This window comes from Brachyhypopomus gauderio, chromosome 6, assembly GCF_052324685.1.
Source record: "Brachyhypopomus gauderio isolate BG-103 chromosome 6, BGAUD_0.2, whole genome shotgun sequence".
Taxonomy (NCBI): Eukaryota; Metazoa; Chordata; class Actinopteri; order Gymnotiformes; family Hypopomidae; genus Brachyhypopomus; species Brachyhypopomus gauderio.
The window spans coordinates 6,951,618-6,972,817 of record NC_135216.1 but is presented as its reverse complement, the minus strand read 5'-3'; the positions used below and the strand labels follow the sequence as shown (position 1 = coordinate 6,972,817).

Genomic DNA, 21,200 nt, shown 5'->3' with positions numbered 1-21,200 from the left:
GTCATATCTTACAGGCTCTGCCTCTGACATGGTGAATGTCAGTGTTCGCTATATCACCACACCAGACAATCACAATAGATATCCATGAAGAGATATGAACCAGATAAGGCTGATATCTCTCCTAGGTGGGCCTACTCAGTAACACTGGGTGGGTAAATCTAGGCTTAATAAGCAAGTTATTCCGGCATTTTCTTGTGTCACGTACAATGTGCGCCTGCCCTACGTAAACCTGCCTGGACACTTCTGTATGTTTTTGGGGAGAAATTATTGCTTGAAGTTGGCATTGAGCAGCTTTAAATATCATTCTTACTTCGCTCTGGTCATGTGAGAAAAACATTTTAAGATGTCCTAAAATGTCTTGCAAGCATTTGGTGAAGCAGGTCAGGTTTGTGGGTTCAGGCTTTCGATTAAAACCTGAAGTGTGTCTCACGGCAGAAGTGCCAACAACGCACAATGCAGGAAGGAAACTATTGTAGGTGTGGCTTACACAAAGCTCAGCCAGCCAGGAGGCTGTAGGCGTGGCTTACACAAACACGTAACCAGCAAGGATGCTGTAGGCGTGGCTTATGCAAAACTCAGTCAGCCAGGAAGCTGTTGGCACTGCTTACAGAAATCTCAACCAGCCAGGAGGCTGTAGGCGTGGTTTACACAAAACTCAGCCAGGAGGCTATAGGCGTGGCGTACAGAAAGGTCAAACAGCTGGGAGGCTGTATCTGTGGCGTAGAGAAAGCCCATCCTGCTGAGAAGCTGAAGGCGTGGCTTACAGAATGATGACTTACTTGGCCCGTCCCATTCTTCTGATTCCAGGAGGCGGGACTGGGCTCCTCTGTCTTCCTGTCTTTTGCCATCTTCCTGGCCTGGTTCCTGACCTCTGATTGCTCCAACTGTTCAACAGAGAGGTCAAAGGTTAGGTTTCTGAACACAGACTCTGAAGATGTGTTGTCATTTTGTAATTCGTTATTAGCATTCTGACTAGTTCTGAAACATTTGTCAAATTGCCGAAATTGTACGCTGTGGTTAAGTCATAATTGTAATTATGCTACATAAACACTAACAATTCTGTAAATTTAATTAATCATAAGTCAGGCAGAGCAGCAAGCACTGTCAAGTGTGGTAAATTGGCTTTGACAGTAGTACAATGGTATGAATTATGAAGTATGAATAGTGAGTGTTATTATATGATACTGTTGAAGCAGTTTATAGTCATAGCAATAGTGTTATAACTGCTTTATAACATTGGTGATTCCATATTAGTGATTCAACTGCAATCTAAGTGAACCTGATGCTGTCAGTTAAATGTGCAGAGGAACTGTTTAAGATCCTGACCATTCAGAAGACATACAAAACAAAACTAAATGGATTGGGAACTCGATCAAGCTCAGGGTGATTTGAAAAAAAAAAACAAAAACATCATGCATTTTCCCCACAAAAAAATCAGCTTAAGACCAGGAGTCGTTATTTGAGCATATCACAGACTACAAAATGACGCATTATCTCTGAGGGCTGTTGATTCTGCGCAAACAAACATGGAGCTCTCGGCATCCAGGACGGAACGGCGAAACTGGCACCGCCGCTTCTGCTCATCCTTTCATTCTAGAATCCCCCGTGGCACCAGAGAATTAGAATTCCAGAACATTCCTCCTTCTGAGTCTACTGTGGGATTTCGGAGGAGGTCGCTTCTCTTGAGAGAATGAGCAGTGCTGGTTAGGGAGGGAGGGAGAGAAAGACGGAGAATGTCCCAGGACCCACCTTGATCACAGACGCGCTCCCTCAGTTAAGCCCTGTGACGAAACTTATTGGAAATGTTTAATTACAATGTAGGAAAAGAAATTAAAATCCAGGATGACTCCTTAATTAAGCTGCGATTAAGCAGTCTCTGCTGTTGGCTCTGACGGGGTTATATTAACCACGGCAGGCAAAGAGGAAGTGAACTTCGGCTCGTTCTCAACCTGACAAACACACTGCATGAATCGGTGCACTTCCTTTCTGGGCTAAACAATACGCTCCTGACTCCGGCCAGATCGAGGACGTCGCTCAGATTCCTCAACGACGTGCGAAACACGCTCCTTTCCCCTCAATAGGAAGAGAGTTCAAAGGCCACTGAAGATACTGGAAAGGTTGAGTTTGGAAAGGTTGAATTGGAGTAATGGTTACGTTACTGTTAACGGGGTTCAGAAACCACAGAAACACTTTGGGTGTGCTGATGGCGATTATTAACTAGGTGTTAGAGAAGAGGACAGATTACAGAGGGCCTCGGGAGAAGTGCTGTACTGCTACTCATCCAGTATCACTGTTCTGTGACTGTTCCCTGACTGTTCTTCAGCTGTTCTCTGACTGTTCCCTGACTGTTTTTCAGCTGTTCCCTGACTGTTCCCTGACTGTTTTTCAGCTGTTCCCTGACTGTTCCCTGACAGTTCTTCAGCTGTTCTCTGACTGTTCTCTGACTGTTCTTCAGCTGTTCCCTGACTGTTCCCTGACTGTTCTTCGGCTGTTCCCTGACTGTTCTCTGACTCTGAGAGAGTGACACTCATGCAGGAGAGGCAGGAGGAGGAGGAAGAAGATCAGCTCCAGGCCTCGGAAGAGCACACAGCCAGCCCGGGACGGCTCTTCCCAGAGCAAACACTTTACACTGAACGTTTCCATGACAGCTTGAGTAAAGGGCTACAGAAAACGATGGGAGAGTTCATCTCCAGCTCAACATCCAGTTACCAGCTTCAAAATGCAGCTGGGAGATACGCAAAGCGAAGGTAATGAACATTCAGAAGACAAGATTTGAAAAGATCTATTTCGCCACCCACCGAAGTTTAGCTCCAAACACAAGCGACCAAAATGGAGCCTGTAAAATGAACTTTTCTCGCTTCAACTTCTTCCTTAGCAAGAACAAAAGAGGAGCGCGTGCTCGCCGTTACGGCGATTTCAGACAAAAGCGGTGGAAGATTTGCTCTTTTGAAGACGCGTCGCTGCAAGGCAGAACAGGTAGCGCACATCCCCGTTTTCTCCCATCAAAAGTTTTACAGGCAGCCGGGGGTCGGGAGGGGGTGGGAAGGTGGAGGCCAGGGTGGAGGCGAGGGTGGAGGGGATCGGCGAAACGCACAGCAATTTCAAAGAGTAGATTCGTCATTTACGAATAAAAAGCAGAACGTTTAGAACAGCGACCGAATTTCAAACGGCGCCCCGGGCGGAGGAGGCGGAGGCTCAGATGGCTGTAACTTCACCCGCGCGCCGTAACCTCCAGCGGCTCCCGCAACACCTCGCCTCTGATGGTGCGCTGTGGCCAGGAGAAATGCACATAATTGAATTTCGGTTCAAAGAGATGATGCTTTTAGCTGGGGTGGGAGGCAGCCAGCCTCAGGCAGATGCCAGAGACCCTGGTATTGTTTACTATGACCAATAACCTTGTTAGTAACATATAGGTACTTCTTCAAAATGCCACACTTCCCAAAGCCTCTTCTTTCGTATTTAAATTGAATGTTTTAAAAAAAATTTTTGCCCACAAAGCCACACGTTCCCCAGAGCAAGACATCATGTGCTGGCGCACGTGCCACACAGCAGTGAGAGACGACTACGTGTACGAACCTTCCCTGCCAGGATAACGGAGAATGGCATATCGACTTCTCTCAGATCACACGTGTGGATTTGCAAAATCACAACACTGACAACAATAATGAATAAATAAAACACAAAATGACTTGTGTTCGTGTTGTGAGAAACACGAGGTTTTAATTGACGTCGTTTGAAATCGGGAGAGGCGAGAGGCACGTCGCCACGGTCCACTCGCCTTTCTCTGAGATGTCCTCTTCTTTAACGCCGAAGCTCTCTGGGTCCAGGGCAAAAGAGGGACGAGCCTCGTCCTCACCCAGGAGCTCTCTCTCCTCACACACCTCCTCGCCCGACGCCCGGTCACTCCCCAATGCTCCTGTGACACAGAAGGGGAGAACGTCATGACCTCAGAACAACTGACCCTCCACCTTAACCCCCCCGACCACATAATCACACAGCAAGGTAGTGACAATGGTCCAGGATGCTAAGCAAGAGCACGACAGTTGCAGACGGCTTTAATAACCCGGGCAGCTGGACTACTGATCAGCCGTTCTTATTTTTATATATGACACCCAATTCCAAAAAAAGTTGGTACATGAAATGCTGAAAATACAGATTTGTGAATCGTAGTATTGCGTTTGAGCTGAAAACATTACAAAACATGAAATTTGGTGTTTTATCTGAACTTAATTGTTTTGGTAAATGTACTCTCAGCCCAAATGTCTGCAGCATGTTCCTGAAACGCTGGGAAAGGTGTCTTACATCACCGTCTTACATAATCTTTCCTTTGAACAACACTTGGAACTCGTTTGGGAACTAAAGACACCAACTGATCTAGATTTGAGTGGAATTCTTTGCTTTTCTTTTCTTAGAGGTCAGGTGTGCAACCACACCGGCAGTTCACTTCCTAATCTTCACACTCTTTCAGTGGGCTGCACCTTTGAGCATCTCTCCTGTAGTAAAAGATATCCTTTACTACAGAATCTCTTTCTCTCCTCTCTCTCTCTCTATCTATCTATCTGTTTTATATATATATATATATATATATATATATATATATATATATATATATATATATATATTTATAGTCTGTGTGTATGTGTGTGTGTGTTTATACTCTTTTTTTTTTTTTTAACCTGCAAATGTAATCAGCGTGGGCAAGCCCAAGAAAGAATGTTTCCGTGGAGACAGAGCAGGAAGTGTTCCAGAAGCCCAAGGATGCGACTCGCTCCTGCAATGGTGACAGGTAGAGAGAACACACTCCCCGTTAATTCACCTTATCAGGCACCAGAGTGTTGATCTTTCATTAGGTTGCCATGCCTTTGGCTTGGGCACGTGCACAATCACAAAGTTAATTTTTCTGTGTTTGATTAATTTCTTCCCGCATAAAAATAATAATAAAAAAAACCTTGCTGCATGCGATCAGTGTGAGAGCTTCTCCCTGCCAGCTCTCTTCTTTGTTATTTGCATATTAATGTTTTTTTCTATTTAATCAGGAGTCGTGGAGGGACAGGAGACACCTGGATTGACGCTCACGGCGCACATCTCAGCTGTGACAAATGAAGGAACACTTTGCAATAACGCCACACATCAGCCCTGTAAACCGCAGTGGTGCAGTCATATGGTGCCATGAGGCCCGTCTGTGTGTGTGTGTGTGTGTGTGTGTGTGTGTGTGTGTGTGTGTGTGTGTGTGTGTGTGTGTGTGTGTGTGTGTGTGTGTGTGTGTGTGTGTGTGTGTGTGTGTGTGTGTGGAGGGGGAGTGCAAGTGAGAGTTAGAGAAGGGAGGATTCTCTATTGCATATCAGAATCATATCAGAAATCAAAAGATCAAAAGTATGTGTTGTGTGAGCGCCGTGTGTGTGTGTGTGTGTGTGTGTGTGTGTGTGTGTGTGTGTGTGTGTGTGTGTGTGTGTGTGTGTGTGTGTCCTCCCCTCTCTTTCCCTCCCTTGTCCTTGCTGATGTAGATGCTGTGATCAGGTCTAACAACTCCTTTCTTTTCATTATGCTTATGAATGGCTCCTTTGTGTGAGGCTCGCTGTGCTCCTGAAGAGGACCTGAGAGAGACCAGGCGAGAGCAGGCTTTGAACAAGGTCACACTTCTACCCTGTCTGATCCTGCAGCGGGGCACAAAAGGCTTCCTCACCTCCCTAGTATTCATCCTTGAAGATTTTGGCAAATTCAAAAAGCACTCTTTAAAATCATCATTTCTTTTAATCCTTACAATAGAGAAAACACTGCGTTTTCCATTAATTGGACAGACAAGCGGAGTTCTGTATTTTCAAACATGCTGCAATCCATTTTCAAAAAATCAACACATTTCCTATAATGTTCTAATAGTAAAATGAAATAAATTAACCTCAGAACACCATGGTCATATACTGCTCCTTTACCATGGCTGGTCCAAGCAACCTCCTCCCTCTAACGCACACACACACACACACACACACACACACACACACACACACACACACACACACACACACACACACACGCACGCACACAGAAGAGCCGGCGAGCAGAAAACACATGGAATAAAATATGCGAGAGCCTATGCAGGCATGATCGGAGTGGTTGCTAATTTCATGCTTGGATTTTCTGGCCGGCTGCGATGTGGGAGGCGTGTGTTTGGACGGCGATAGCGTCCCCGCTCCCTATCTCACGGCTCCACGGCTGAGCCAGGCGGACGCACGGCACACAGCAGCCAGCACAGGATCCTCTCCAAGTTCCTAATTACACCTGAGCTAATTCAATCTGACAGGACAGAGCCGCATGGAAATCAAACCTCTCTCCTCCTCGCTCCTCCTCCTCGCCTCCTTCGCTCGTCTTATCTTCTCTCTGTCTCTCAGACCCACGGTGGCACGCGAACTTTGGTGGAGTCTTTGCCTCGTGCAGCGAGAGGTCACCGAGTCAGTGGGAACAGGTGAGATTATCAGGGGACGACGGATATGGCTTGAGGCTGTCTCTCTCTATAGCTGTCTCTCTCTGTCTCTCGCTCTCACTCTATCTAGCTCTGTCTCACTCTATATCTTACTCTGGATAATACTTTTGACATTCTAAGGTCTACATTATTGGCCAGTCATAAACCTAAACCCTTATGTTTTAGTCCAACACCTGCATTAATAAAATTTTCAAGGTAACCCATGAAAAAAAGTACAGTCATGTCTTTCTCATTAGCAGGATTTATGACTACACACCTATCAGAAACATCATTCAGAGAACATTCACTTTTAATTGTATAACCATAAATCTTAATTTAAAACACACTAAAATTCCACACGTCCCTCCCTTTAAGTGTGTATTCGTTTCTTATACCAACGATTTCTACTGTGTGTGTGTGTGTGTGTGCACGTGTGTGTGCGCACATGTGCACGTGTGCACATCAAACACACAGCTGGGGCTCCCTGGCACGGGATGAGGGCATCTTGTCCACAGCACTGCACCAAGCCGCCCGTCCATCCAATCGCCTCAGTGGCACCACGCCTAGCACTCTCTCAGCTGGGTTCTGTCCCAGACTCAGAGAAAGGCACAGGCCGGGCGAGAGAGAGAGAGAGAGAGAGAGAGAGAGAGGAGGGTAATGCTCAAGGCCAGTGGAGGTTCAGGCTCAGATGCCTAGCAAGACCTGGGGGCCTTCTCTTTTTCACAGCCTTTGGCTGATCTGAGCGAAGCTTTTACCGATACCTGGAATGAGACTCTTGCCCAAACTGTTCCAGGCCCCTGGCCCGATATGGCAAGCAACTTTTAACAAATGCTGCAGTCGCTGATTATATTTGCTCTCTGTGGATCTACGGAGATGGAAAAAATGCAGCCATGACTGGATGATCCTGATATTCAGGAAGAATAAAAATGCCTCTTCAGAATCTTTCCCTACTGAGCTTGAAACTGAAACGAAACAAAAAAGAAACGAAAAAAAGAGAAATTTGTCATTTCCCTTAAACCATTCTACATGTTCAGATCTTGAGAATATGTCTGTGGAATGCTGCATGTACAGCTCTCTAAGGGATGTAAATTCATAGCCATGCCCAGAATAAAGACATATTTACACAGAAATAGTCGACCGTTTTCTATAGTGCTCTGGAACAAGGCAAAATCGTTTTTTCCTCTACAGATTCAATTAAGTTTCCCCTTCATCTCCCACATTTGGGCAAAACTTTGCAAATCTTTGCCACAAATGTTTCTGATACATGTTCAACAGGCCTTTTCTCGATTGTTTAAGTATTCGTAGACTGCGGTGTTCCCCTATGCGTGATTTCTGCATTTCCATAATCCCTGTCAGTGCGACTCTACACTCAGTCCCTCCCCAACCAGAAGCCTTTGTTTTGTTGCATCTTTAAATGAGATTAAGAGGAGTGATTACACAGCACTGGAGTGTGAATTGGGTTCGGCTCCTGCAGCACAACGAAGCCCTTTTCTTCGCGTGTTCGCCTCGAGAGCCATCAGCGAGGCGTCAGAACAAAAGCGCGCGAGACACTCCTGCGTGCGGTTCCGGCACACGCGCGCGCGGGCCGATCCCGTCTGCGGCGCCAGCCGACAGTGTACAACCTCGGAGATCCGTTGCTGCGGTTGTGGATTAATGGCAATGCCAGGAACGTTTGACATTAATGAATCGGGTCAATGATTCAATCAGTCAATTAATCAATGAGATAACGAACTGGTCGCTGTGATCGCAAGCTCTTTTATGTGGATATTGGCTGCTCTGTTTTGCGTAATCATGCTAAAGTCGTAAAGGTGAGAACGACACCGCGCTACACATGCGGGTGTAAAAGGCCATAGGAGGGAAACGTTGTTTCATTGGATCCTAACAAAGAAACCAGTCAGGCAGAATGACGTAAAACAACACAAATAAACTCACGATGCAGCGTCGCAGATAATGACACCCTTCCCCCCCCCAGTGTCCTGTGGTTAACCAGTCTGCATGCTGACGACTGTAATTAAAGAATTAAGCTTTCATTTGACAGTGGTATCAACAGCTTTGCAGACTCAACCTCGGAAAGTAGCTCATATTAAAGTTTGTTGTGTACTTTGCTAAAGATGTTTGCGCAAACTTCTTCCATCACCTATTTCTGGCCTGGATTTGTGCCATTAGCGATTTTCCACTCAGCGTTTAAAGAGTGCGCGATAGCGGTCACACTCGCTGTGGAGAAGCTGGAGTTAGCGCTGTAATCCCAGCATGGAGAGAACATGTATTGTGACACGGCTGCTGTGATGAAAGCACATTCCCTGACGCGCGCCCTTCCAGTGTGTCTGTTTTCCAGCTTGTTCGTCCCACATTCGTGCTGCATCACGACGCTGCCGCTCCACTTCAAGGCTCCAACTCCAATGCCGACCCAGAGCGGCAGTGCTCAGAGTGGCAGTGTTTAGAGTGGCAGTGTTCAGAGTGGCAGTGTTCAGAGTGGCAGTGTTTAGAGTGGCAGTGTTCAGAGTGGCAGTGTTTAGAGTGGCAGTGTTCAGAGTGGCAGTGCTCAGAGCGGCAGTGCTCAGAGTGGCAGTGCTCAGGCAGTGTTCAGAGTGGCAGTGCTCAGGCAGTGTTCAGAGTGGCAGTGCTCAGAGCATCAGTGTTCAGAGCGGCAGTGCTCAGAGTGGCAGTGCTCAGAGCGTCAGTGCTCAGAGTGGCAGTGCTCAGAGCGGCAGTGCTCAGAGCGTCAGTGCTCAGAGCGGCAGTGCTCAGAGCGTCAGTGCTCAGAGCGGCAGTATTCAGAGCGGCAGTGCTCAGAGCGTCAGTGTTCAGAGCATCAGTGTTCAGAGCATCAGTGCTCAGAGCGTCAGTGTTCAGAGCGTCAGTGCTCAGAGTGGCAGTGCTCACAGCATCAGTGTTCAGAGCGTCAGTGCTCAGAGCGTCAGTGCTCAGCGTGGCAGTGTTCAGAGCGTCAGTGCTCAGAGTGGCAGTGCTCAGAGCATCAGTGCTCAGAGCATCAGTGTTCAGAGCGTCAGTGCTCAGAGCGTCAGTGCTCAGCGTGGCAGTGCTCAGAGTGGCAGTGCTCAGAGCGTCAGTGCTCAGAGCGTCAGTGTTCAGAGCGTCAGTGTTCAGAGTGGCAGTGTTCAGACTGGCAGTGTTCAGACTGACAGTGTTCAGAGCGTCAGTGTTCAGACTGGCAGTGTACAGAGCGTCAGTGTTCAGACTGGCAGTGTTCAGAGTGGCAGTGTTCAGAGTGGCAGTGTTCAGACTGGCAGTGTTCAGAGTGGCAGTGTTCAGAGTGGCAGTGTTCAGAGTGGCAGTGTTCAGACTGGCAGTGTTCAGAGTGGCAGTGTTCAGAGTGGCAGTGTTCAGAGTGGCAGTGTTCAGAGTGGCAGTGTTCAGAGTGGCAGTGTTCAGAGTGGCAGTGTTCAGAGTGGCAGTGTTCAGACTGGCAGTGTTCAGAGTGGCAGTGTTCAGAGTGGCAGTGTTCAGAGTGGCAGTGTTCAGACTGGCAGTGTTCAGAGTGGCAGTGTTCAGAGTGGCAGTGTTCAGAGTGGCAGTGTTCAGACTGGCAGTGGGCCCTTCTCCCTTTGTCCCTCCAGAGCTCCTCTTGACTCTTTCGATGGGATCTGGATCAGAATCTTGACTTGCCCTTCTGCGTGAAAGTGAGCTGAAAAAGCGTCCCGGAGCAGCTCTGATCCGCAGCTGTGAGAGTGTCGCCCTCCAGACTGAGCAGACACATGATAAACACTTCAAAGTTACGAAGGGAAGATGTTACTCCCTGCCGCCTTCCAAGCTGGGAGACAAACTCACCGTGAGGGAATTTGCTCAACCGCTGCCAGGGGCTCTGAGGCATTTATCTATCTAGTGAGAATGTAGATTCCATAATCCCTTCCTTCAATGGGCCCTATCGTACATTTAAGATACATAATCTCTTTAGGTAGGAACCAAATCAAGTCCTCATCCATGAAGCCTTTCACACGCTGAGCATATTCAGAGTTCCAACGAATTGTAAAATAAAAATCCTGCCTGAAGTTCTTGGATTAGACAAATTTACATGAGAAACTATGTGCTAGGTAAAATATGCAGACATTACGTTAGGAATAATGATGATATTGTTAAACTGAAAACTGAACTTTTACTTTGGGTGGCAGCGTGGAAGCAATCATCATTGTGAAGCAGTCCCTCACACACACACACACACACACACACACACACACATACACATGTACACACACACACACACACACATACACAAAACATACATACAAACTCTCACACACACATTCATACACACAGATACACACACACATACACACACACTCACACACACACACAAAAACATACACATACACAACACAAACATACACAAAACATACATACACACACAGATATACACACATACACACACACACACACACACTCACACACACACACATTCATACACACACACACATACATAGACACACACACACACACAGATACACACACACACACACACACACACACATACATACATACACACACACACAGATACACGTACACATACACACACACACACAAACTAATGAGAGTCACAAAGATTGTAATGATTGGATAATCCATGCCTTGTTTAGTGCTTTCAAAGGCGGCGGCGAGCCGACTGCGGGCTCTTGAACTGCTCTTTCAGCACGTGAGCCAAGCTGAATGATCATGTCTTTGTTTTGGGGCAGAATCCCCCATCAAATCCAGCATCTGCACAGTGGGCATTGATCCGCATCTCCACGGAGCGGCGGGACTCCACTGAAGGTGAGAGGGATAAAGGTGCTACTGCCCCTGCCTTGCTGGACATCACTGATAGCGCATCAATCTACGCTTGGCTCACAGTGATTAAGGGTCGTCAAATAAACATCTTATCTTCTTCTCTTTTGATCCCCCACCCCACAATGATTTTATTTGGCATGATTAACGTGACTTGGGGGTATTCATCCACGATGTTGCTACCATCCTTTATAGCCATTTTAAAATATTTTTACCGCCTCTATGTGTGAATCAAGAAAACATTTCATAATGATTATTTGTGTACTGCAATGGCTTGAAATTGTAAAGTGTAATATGACGGAGGATAAAGCACTCATTCACTCATTCACTCATTCACTCATTCACTCATTCATCATTCCTCTTTGAAAACCAACAGGAAAGTCCAAGACAAAAATGAGTTTGGATGAACGCATATCTGTTATGAATATAAATGAGAACCTATCCTAATTAGAAAATGCATGAATAAACCGACACCTTCAGTATTAGAAACACATGTGTGGGCAGTGCTACTTTAACACAGGACAGAAGAAGTGTGTGTTTACATTTGATCCACTACCACCGCATTCTAACCTCAGACAGAACATGAGAACATTATGACCCATGAGTGTGCAGGGACAGCCTGTGTTCTAGAACTCCCGAGTTCTAGAATGTGGGACAGTGTTCCGATGGAGCGCGGAGCAGTTGCAGCGAGCTGGATCTTGCGGCGTGCTCTGCAAAGCAGAGGGAAACAGTTGGCTGTCCCCTCTCCGTCTCCTCCTGCTTTGTAGGCTAGCAAGCCACAGCACTTCATACCTCATTAGTGCTGAACAGATGCTGGGGAGAAAGTTGGCATGCAATAACCCCTCTTCATACCGCACTGATCTCAGAGAGATAGCGCACGACTGAGGGACGCCTCACGCTGACAGTTGGCAGACAAAGTTAATCAAAAAGGATTAAAAAAAAGAATAAAGACGCGCCAACAAAATCTGACACTTCTGATAGGGTATAATAATGAACTAAATTATCATATTCTGACAGCACTATTTCAGAGCTGACATCCACAAATGACAACCACCAAATAAATAAGTAAAGATTCGCAAATACAGTCGACAGACTGTGTGGACATTTTTGGCGTTATGTGGTAAGACCAAGTTAGATCAAATTTATGATTTATGAACTTCTTACTAGATTTATCTTGTTAAATCTATCTATGGTATTTTTTTGGAATGAAGGTTCACATTCTAATTTGTAGCACATTTGTAAGTCCATGAGAATATGTTGGAAGGGCAGCAGTACAACAAACGAAAAATACAGAAATGAACTGGACATCTGGAGGTGGAGAGATGGTCCCTCTCCCTCATATAGTCCGTTACACTCATCTGAGCATCAGGCTCTGTTCTTCATCCCCTGTCATAAACTTGGCAAACGTGCATCACACCAGCCAAAAATCTGGGTGAATTTACTGTCCTGCTGGTCACGGAAGGAGTTTGGGGGGGGGAGGGGGGGGGGTGAAGATCAGCTGCTCTGGGGGTGATGTGGAACTGATAACAGCAATATGCCCCCCCCCCCCTCCAAAACCACCAAGCCACCCTCCCTACTATCAGACTTTTAGATCAAACTCTTATTACAATACAAAAGCCTACTTGGAACTTTGTGTGAGTGTGTACGAGTGTGTGTGTGTGTGGGGGGGTAAAAAACAGACAATGACCCAAAATGCCCTTCTTATCTCTCCACAGGAGCACAAGAGAGAGGAATAGAGAGATTTCAATGGGAGTAAAAATGGCGGGTGAAATACATAATTTATCACCATATTATCAGAATATCCAGGAGCCCTAATAAAGGGAGAGTGGATGACTTACTATTTTTTGTCTTATCATGAGGGTTGAAGGGGCAGACGAGGATTATCAGACCGCTACAGATTGCAGGGCTGGAATTCTAATGGTAATAATCGGGTGTGTGATGGTATATCTTCCTCTTGCTTATCACGTCCATTATCTGCCCTTATCTGCCCAGTCATCGGGGCAAATTAATGGAGCTCTTTCAGCTCCCTCTCTTTATCTCCATGGCAGAGGACACCCGAGAGAATGGAATAGGCAAAATATGAAAATAGAGGGTGAATCGCGCAGTTTAGATAACAGGGCAATATGTTTGAGGACGAACCAAGAAAAAGAGGCAGAAACCAGAAGTGAGTCTTGCCCCCTAACGACCTTTTCTGTTCTTTGAAAACGCCTGTGAGAAAGCTCCCATCTGAACTGTCTCCACACTGACCCAGTGTAGCTTACGTGTGCCCTGCACTGGTAAAGCTGTGTCAAATCCTTTTGACCAAAAGACAAACAAACCACAAAGAAGAGACATGATACAATAAGGACAATGACCATACTGTTATCCTTGACCACAAAACAAACTACTGAAAACCCTGCTGTTTAGGAAAACGTGCTGAATGTCAGTAACACATATTAAAGGTTTAGAAGTGCGTAATCTAATAGTAGCAATTTCTGTATGATTTTTTAAAGTTTAGAAACGGGTCCCTTTGTGTCTAAATATAACTACTGTCAATATTACTACACACACAAGCACCTGTCTTACAGCATATTGGCTACACTGGTATGCTGATACATTATTTACATGTAATATTGACTTTCTAACGTTCTCTCTCTCTCTCTCTCTCTCTCTCTCTCTCACACACACACACACACACACACACACACCCATAATAGCTACATGTATATAATAGCTAATATACTTAGTTTTTATTCAACAATGTAACTATTCATAATAGTTTAAATCTGCTATAAACTAGTTTGACAGGATTTAATACTTAAGTCTAATTTGGAAAAAAGTAATTATTAGGGATGTGATTTTTAACATAAAAAACAGAGTAATAAATTTTTACAATCTACAAAGTCTACAGACAGAACACATCATTTCGAGGGATTTATGAATATTGCGACGTAAGGGTAAAACTTTTCTGTAAAGAGCTTACAGGTCTTACAGTGGGCTTTAAGTCCATATGCCAATTCCTGAAAATAACATCTTACACTGTGTAAATGTTAACAGCTAAACTTGAAATAACAGATGTAACTACACCGTACAACAAGAAAACCAACAAACTTAAAAGCTCGCGCGGAGTTTACTGATCATCTCTAGACCTTTGATGTGCACCAAGTAGCTCAGATACAGAACTAGTTGTTGAAATAAAGACACGTGTTAAAAATACAAACCGATGTACGGAAGAGTCGGTATAAATCAGCAGACATTTCACTAAAAACAAGGTGCGTTTAGCCCAAACTCACGTTTAAACTGCCGTGGGTTGCTCTGTTTCCTGCGAGACATTCCTACTCCGCCTGCTGCTCACTCAATCCGCTGAATCCAGATATGTCAGTGTCGCTGTGAAGCCTTTCGATTCATCCAACAAAAGATTAATGTGTTGTCTGATGCTTCAAAGGCAGGAGGCAAACGGAGTAGGTAAAATCTTCACTGGATCTTGATGCGGTTGCTCCCCGGGTCTTCCACGGGGTTTGCTGGGCTGTGATCTTCCCGGACTGACAGGGAAGATGAGAGTGTGTTGCGCTTTTGTGGCAGGACCAGTTTGAGCCTCTCGGTGTTCCGTAGCTGTAGGCTCAGCACCACTAACACGCCAACATTTGTCCCGAAGTCAACACTGACTATTACTCGGAGCGGTGATAATATGTTCATATAGTGCACGTCTTCACAGTTAAGACTCAGTTTAACAACATGGATGTCCAGTGTGTGAGACACTATTCTGGAGTACATCACCACATCTAGCTACTGGAGATGTGTGAATGTAGATATCTAAGTGATGATGCGTGTTTGTGGAAATGGTGATTAATACGTTATTATAATTAGAAATAAAGGGGTCTTGATGTGGCCCGGAGCCCGTGGGGGTCCAACCCCCGCTGGTGGGTGACACGGCGGGGCAGCTGCGTGTTTGTGGCCGTGTTTCAGTCCTCCAGACCCCCCCAGTCCTCACTCCAACACCGCGGGGGAAATAAGATTAGGAATTGCTCGACAGTCCAGCAGTGAATAAATATAGGTTACAAACCCGTAAAATTTGCTTAGCCAGTGTAGCCTTATATAAGAAACCCTGTTTAATAACCAAAGATATTTCCGCTATATTTACCACCATATCTCGGCTGCTGTGGACGACAAGCAGCAAGCAGATAAGTTAAAGTTATAACCTTCGGTAACATATCACTTACCCCTTATTCTGGACAAACTATAAGATAATTAAATATACCCCACGTTCACCAACCAAACTTGAGCTTTGAAAAGATCTAGAAATAGAATAAAATTCCTCTGCACTGAGTAGACTTCTTTAATGTAATGCAAATACATGGTTATTTCTCTGCCTTGGAATAAACGTGCGCCAAAGCCCGTCGCCCCGGCCGGTGCTGCAGCACATGCGCTATTTTATTTATATGCATTGCCACATTATAGATGCCGAGATTGGCGCAACCGGTAATCTGTTCAACGATCTGTACCTCAAATGGAGGGATTTCCACCGCTCCTTTATGGAGCAAATCCCACGTGAAGAGAGGATGCTCCTGCCATTCGGGGGACGCGATAACGGAGAAGTTGGCCGAGATGGATTAATTATGTGCGCACATGGAAATGGGGCTTATCGCCACTTAGCGAAGGAGCCCCGGCTCATGCGATCATAGCAGCGGGATAAGACGTGAACAATGCCGTGGCACCTCGCAGCTCGTCGTCTAACACCTTCAATTTTGTCATTGTAATTAAAAAGTAACATGCAATTATGCTTATATCTTACTACGCCCCTGAGAGGGCGTGAAGTAAATAATTGCGTGGTAAAATGACAGAGGAATGAAGCTCTTAAAAAGACGCACTTGGCGACCTCTGTATCCCTCATGCGTCCGCCAACATACACAACATAATAAAACGCATTCCGCATTTTCCACTGTGAATCTCAAGGTTTTCCACCTTAGGGTGAGACTTTTATGTACAAATGGATTCACGTAATAATAGACGTGTAGGCCTGTTATATATATGTTTTAATTGACAATTTAGTTTGAAAGAATTTACTGAATTTTATCAACATCTATGTTTTTTACTAGGTATAATTTAGAGATTAAAAAAACCCCGCTCACCATGAAAACAAAGTTTACCGCAGGTTTAATGTAGAAACTGAACTTAAATCATTCCGAAACAAACTTGGTGCCGCTGAGAATGAACACTGGCACACACACACTTCAGTAGATGGTTCGGGAGAATTTGCCATGCGATTATACCGTACGCATCGCTGGTGAACCTCTGCCATCTGTCCGAAGAGATTGACTGGAGCGGCGGGGTTAAGACTAAATTAAAACGAGTTCATCCAATTACTTTATCGAGCTTGTTTGAAGCCCGCGCCCTGCACCTTCTCTGCATCACCTGTCCGTTTGTGAAGACCCTTGAAGAAATATCTGATACAATTATAGCGTGAAATGGGATGGGATGAGGCCCGAGTAATAAGTTTTTGCATATGTTTTCCCCTCAGGCATGTGATGTATTTGAAGTTCATTTTTAGTTCATTTGATAAAATAAATTGGCAAAACATGATCTCAGTGACCCTTTTAGAAACCTGTCTACTATCAGTCTGGGGTGGGGGGCGTGAGGGTAGGTCTATAGTGGAGTGACAATTCCGTGGCAGTGCTAATCTTTCCGAATGCTCTAATAGGCAGACGCCAGACCTGTAGAAGAATTGGCTTGCCTGCCACCCCCAACCCCCACAAAAAACAGAGTTTAAGATGATATTTACTGTAAGGCAAAATGTACTATAGTTTAATGTGTGCTTGGCTGTTACACTTAAGAACTGCGAGGGACGTTAAAGATACAATGTTATCCCTTCTCTTAAATTGGAGGCATATTACGTGGACATATGGGACTTTGGTGATAAGCTGTGAATGAGGAATGCGGCTTCTCACCACCTCTGATGTTTACTTCTGCAGTCTTACCGCAGTGGTGCGTTCAGTAGGTGTAAGGGAACTCCAAAGGGTCAATTCAATTAAACAGGAAACAGATGCGCGTCTGGGATGCAGAGGTAAAGGAACGCAGGCACCAGGAGCCCTGGGGCCGGAGGACGAGAGAAGAGGAAGAGGAAGGAGCTGCCTCACATTCTTCCTCACGCTCTGCCTCCCCGTTCTGTCTCAGCCTTGTGGTCCATGCCTGCTGAAGCTCGCGGAGAAACAAATGAAATTGTCATTACATGGTTTGTTGTGGTACAGATGCAGACGAGTGTCGTGAATTATGCACCTTCCCACAAGAGAGCGCGGCTGGCTTCTGCTGCCTGGATTAATAACTTTATTAGAAGGCTGCAGGCGAGGGTAAAGTTAACAGTAGCGAGAGCCAAGGTTTTGCTCAACCTCAACGAGCCATGAAATTAGTGCACGGCCCCTGAAAATGGTGGCTGATGGAAAGGGAAAGAGCAGGTCCCAGGGGTCCAACATAGTCACATGCACATGCACGTACACACACACACACACACACACACACACACACACACACACACACACACACACACACAAATGTACACACACACAGAAGCACACATACACACACAATCACACATACACACACAGACAATCTACTCCCATCTAGGATGTAGGGCCAGAGCAAAGGCCTCCGTGATCAGTTTCTACTGCTGTCTCTACATGTATCTGATTGGAAAACTACTGGGTACTCTGATACTCCAAATTCCTTCTGAAGTCACAGGAAACCAACTCACAATGAAGCTGTAAATCTGAGGTTTCACTCTGGCAAAAACCTAAAAGTGACCCTGTACCATCAAACAAGAACGACAGTTACACGGAGAGTACCATAAAGCCACAGCTGGAACTAACTCACACACTGTGGTACTGCCCTAGCTCTGAGAGCTTTATACAGCTTCACCCTGTCTCCAAGTCTAAACTTGTGTTTCCCAGTGTGACCCTGTGTTTCCCAATCTATCCTTCAATTTCCCAGTCTGACACTGTGTTATCCAATCTACCTATTCCCCAGAGTAACTCTGCATTTCCAAAACTGGCTTTGTGTTTCCCAGTCTGACACTGGGATGGTCTTTTTTTCTAATCATGGCCTTCTGGTATCCCTGCACTGCATGTTGTTGTGTTTTCCTCTGCTTCTAACACATATTTCAGACTCCAGAAGGACTTCTCAGTTCACTGATGAACTGAGTCAGATGTAATGGATGCAGGAAAAATACCAAGACTTATGGGGGGAGGGGTTATAGATGTAGATGTACTTTAAAACTGGCATGCAATGACTTTTTAATCTGATTTTACATCATTAATACTGGAAACTAGAATCCGACAGTGCAATCTCTGATAAGTATGGAAAACAATCATATGAAGCCATGGGCCAGAACCAGTGGGTGTAAATCACTGTGTGTAAACCACCTGGGTGTAAACCCACTGTGTGTAAACCATCTGGGTGTAAACCAGCTGGGTGTAAATCACTGTGTGTAAACCATCTGGGTGTAAATCAATAGGTGTAAACCCACTGGGTGTAAACCAACTGGGTGTAAATCACTGGATGTAAACCAGCTGGGTATAAATCCCTAGGTGTAAACAACTGGATGTAAATCACTGAGTGTAAACCACAGTGTAAACAACTGGATGTAAATCACTCGGTGTAAACCACAGAGTGTAAACAACTGGATGTAAATCACTGGGTGTAAACCACAGTGTAAACAACTGGATGTAAATCACTGGGTGTAAACCACAGAGTGTAAACAACTGGATGTAAATCACTGGGTGTAAGCCAAGTAGGTGTAAACCAGCTGACCTGCAACTGTAGTTGTATATGCAGACTTTCTTTTACACAGCCATCGCTTTACCAAATGTAACCGTGATCCTGTCAGACACAGAGGGCCCATGTCTAGGACTGTGGTTGCTGCCAAACTGAGTCCTGCATCTGCACTGTGCAGCTGTGATACTTTGAAAGCATGTCCACACACACACACACACACACACACACACACACACACACACACACACACACACACATAGCACAGAGCTGTGCTTTCCAAACCCCTGAACAACAGCATGACATAAATGAGTGAAGCATAGAATCATTAGACCAGCCTTTATTGAGACATCACCTTCCTTTTGAGGAGCGCTATATTTATCAGGGTATTAATGACAGTTAATTACTTGTGTAAATGCTAACCTAAAAAGAATCATTAGTGTTTCCTCACTAGGTCAAATGTGGAGGAGGGAGTCTTGTGCGACTCTAAATGAGAGCTTAATTAATTCAGGCACCGCATTAAATTTTGTTATGAACTGTTACCTCTGTATGTGCTCTCATTAATAAAAGCCTCGAGAGACTGCTAATCATTACCCACAAACACGCTGACGGCACGCAGGCGTGCACGAGCTCCTCTCTCCGGGAGACGGACGTTCGGCAATTAATCACTAACGAGGAACAACGATGTGGCTCTTTAACCTTAACACTCACGGAGAACGCTCGCACCACCTCCACCCCCCCACCGCCTGCGTTACGGCTTCCGTTTCAACACCACCAATATGCGCTGCACTAGCGGGCCCTGAGCTACGAGTGCCCCTAATTAGCTGCAGTTTCTTTAACGGCTACGCGCTGCCGTGACTTTAGGAACAGTGTGGAAATTCGAGTGAGTGGTGATAGACACTGAAGCCGAATCTGTAGGCCGAATGCTGTTTTGTTAAAGGTGAGAAGACGTTGAGGGACGTCCGATAAGATTTCTTTTCCAGTGACGGAGCCAAGCGGGTGGCAGGGGCCCACTGACTGGAAATGGTCGTTTTAAGAGAAAATATGTGTTTCTGTTGGTTCATCATTTGTATATGGACCCCTCTGATAGAGCCTTGCTCACCCTTTGGCCACTCCTTGAAAAAAGTCTAGCTCCGCCATTGTTTCCAAAACCACTAATAGGTCAAAACTCATCCCTCTCTCTCTCTCTCTCTCTCTCTCTCTCTCTCCCTCCTTCCTTACTCAGTTTATCCTATACTAACTCCCTCTCTCACTCACTCTTCTTCTCACTCTTCCATAACTCATCTCTCTCTCTGTCTCATTCTGTCAGTTTATATTATTCCATTGAGTCATGAGAAACATTTCTTCACATAGTTCTTCTGGTTATTTGTTAAGCTTTTCCAAATTCCCTGTATGGTGTTGCTGTAGAAACAGGTACACCATATGCTTTCATATGCCCTATCACCCTTAACTCAAACACTGCTGAGCGAAAGGCTATTCACAACAGGTCAATCTTCCAAACCTTTTAAAACAAAATAAATTGTCTTCTTGCTTGGTAGAAAACTAATCATTTTTGGGTATTAGTCGTGTTTAGCATTCCTCATCTTACTCTATTGCATGTAATTTACAAGAGACTGTTTTCACGGCTTTAGCATACCTGCCAATCAACTTTATATTTATTCTGCAATAACAAACAAACAAACAAAAAACCCAAACTCCAAGGTCACTGAAAAATGCATAAAGTAGCTCATAAACAATAAGCTTCTTTGATGCATCTCGGCTACAGCAAACACACTCTGGTGTCATTGACATTTTCAGCTCCCCTGAACTTTGGCCACATCATTATCTCCAGAGCGACAGGTGTGGTCTTAATGAAGGCCCCTGCTGTTTAATTAGCTCCCTGTGGGACACCATGCGGGATTATCAAATGAACAAGTCCATAATTACCAGCCGCGGTGCATACGGCTGTCCTCTCGCCCCGGCCCCTCCCCCGACGCTGTCAGAGGCATCTCGCTTCATCAGACACGTGTCGGGGGAGGGGGTGACGGAGGCTGAGGGGGTCTAGTTCAGATGCCCTGATAGGATAGCTCGTCATAAACTGGCCACCACGCAGCTCAGGGAGGTTTTAGCAATGACATGCCCCTGTCGTGGCTTGTAAGTGTAACAACCCACATGTCAAACAGCACAAGTGCATCACAGCAAGCGGTAATTAACTTAAGCTGTAATCACGCGTGTTATTTTGTATTGA

General features: G+C 45.4%; 2 protein-coding genes across 2 annotated transcripts in view; one reads left to right on the top strand and one right to left on the bottom strand.

The window, feature by feature from the left end:
• Positions 1–14,975, bottom strand: part of zfpm2b (zinc finger protein, FOG family member 2b) — a 37,985-nt gene extending 23,010 nt beyond the window's left edge. The window contains exons 1-3 of the mRNA XM_077008369.1: positions 14,506–14,975; positions 3,779–3,916; positions 780–884 (exon numbers count right to left, since the gene is read on the bottom strand). Coding sequence (XP_076864484.1) covers positions 780–884; positions 3,779–3,916; positions 14,506–14,545 — 283 coding nt within the window. The 5' untranslated portion in view covers positions 14,546–14,975. The remainder of the gene's footprint in view (positions 1–779; positions 885–3,778; positions 3,917–14,505) is intronic.
• On the top strand, positions 1,137–5,908 carry LOC143516642 (uncharacterized). The gene is made up of 4 exons (XM_077008373.1): positions 1,137–2,747; positions 2,876–2,976; positions 4,693–4,786; positions 5,037–5,908. Exons 1-4 carry the CDS (start codon positions 2,530–2,532, stop codon positions 5,101–5,103), a joined length of 480 nt encoding a protein of 159 aa, XP_076864488.1. The 5' UTR covers positions 1,137–2,529; the 3' UTR covers positions 5,104–5,908.
• Positions 14,976–21,200: the final 6,225 nt, after the last annotated feature.

Excerpts from the sequence above, each read along its gene's own strand:
- LOC143516642 (XM_077008373.1), top strand. The coding sequence starts at position 2,530 with ATGCAGGAGAGGCAGGAGGAGGAGGAAGAAGATCAGCTCCAGGCCTCG. Across the intron at positions 2,748-2,875 it reads GGGAGATACGCAAAGCGAAG|CAAGAACAAAAGAGGAGCGC; the intron begins GTAATGAACATT and ends CTTCTTCCTTAG. Across the intron at positions 2,977-4,692 it reads GTCGCTGCAAGGCAGAACAG|CGTGGGCAAGCCCAAGAAAG; the intron begins GTAGCGCACATC and ends AAATGTAATCAG.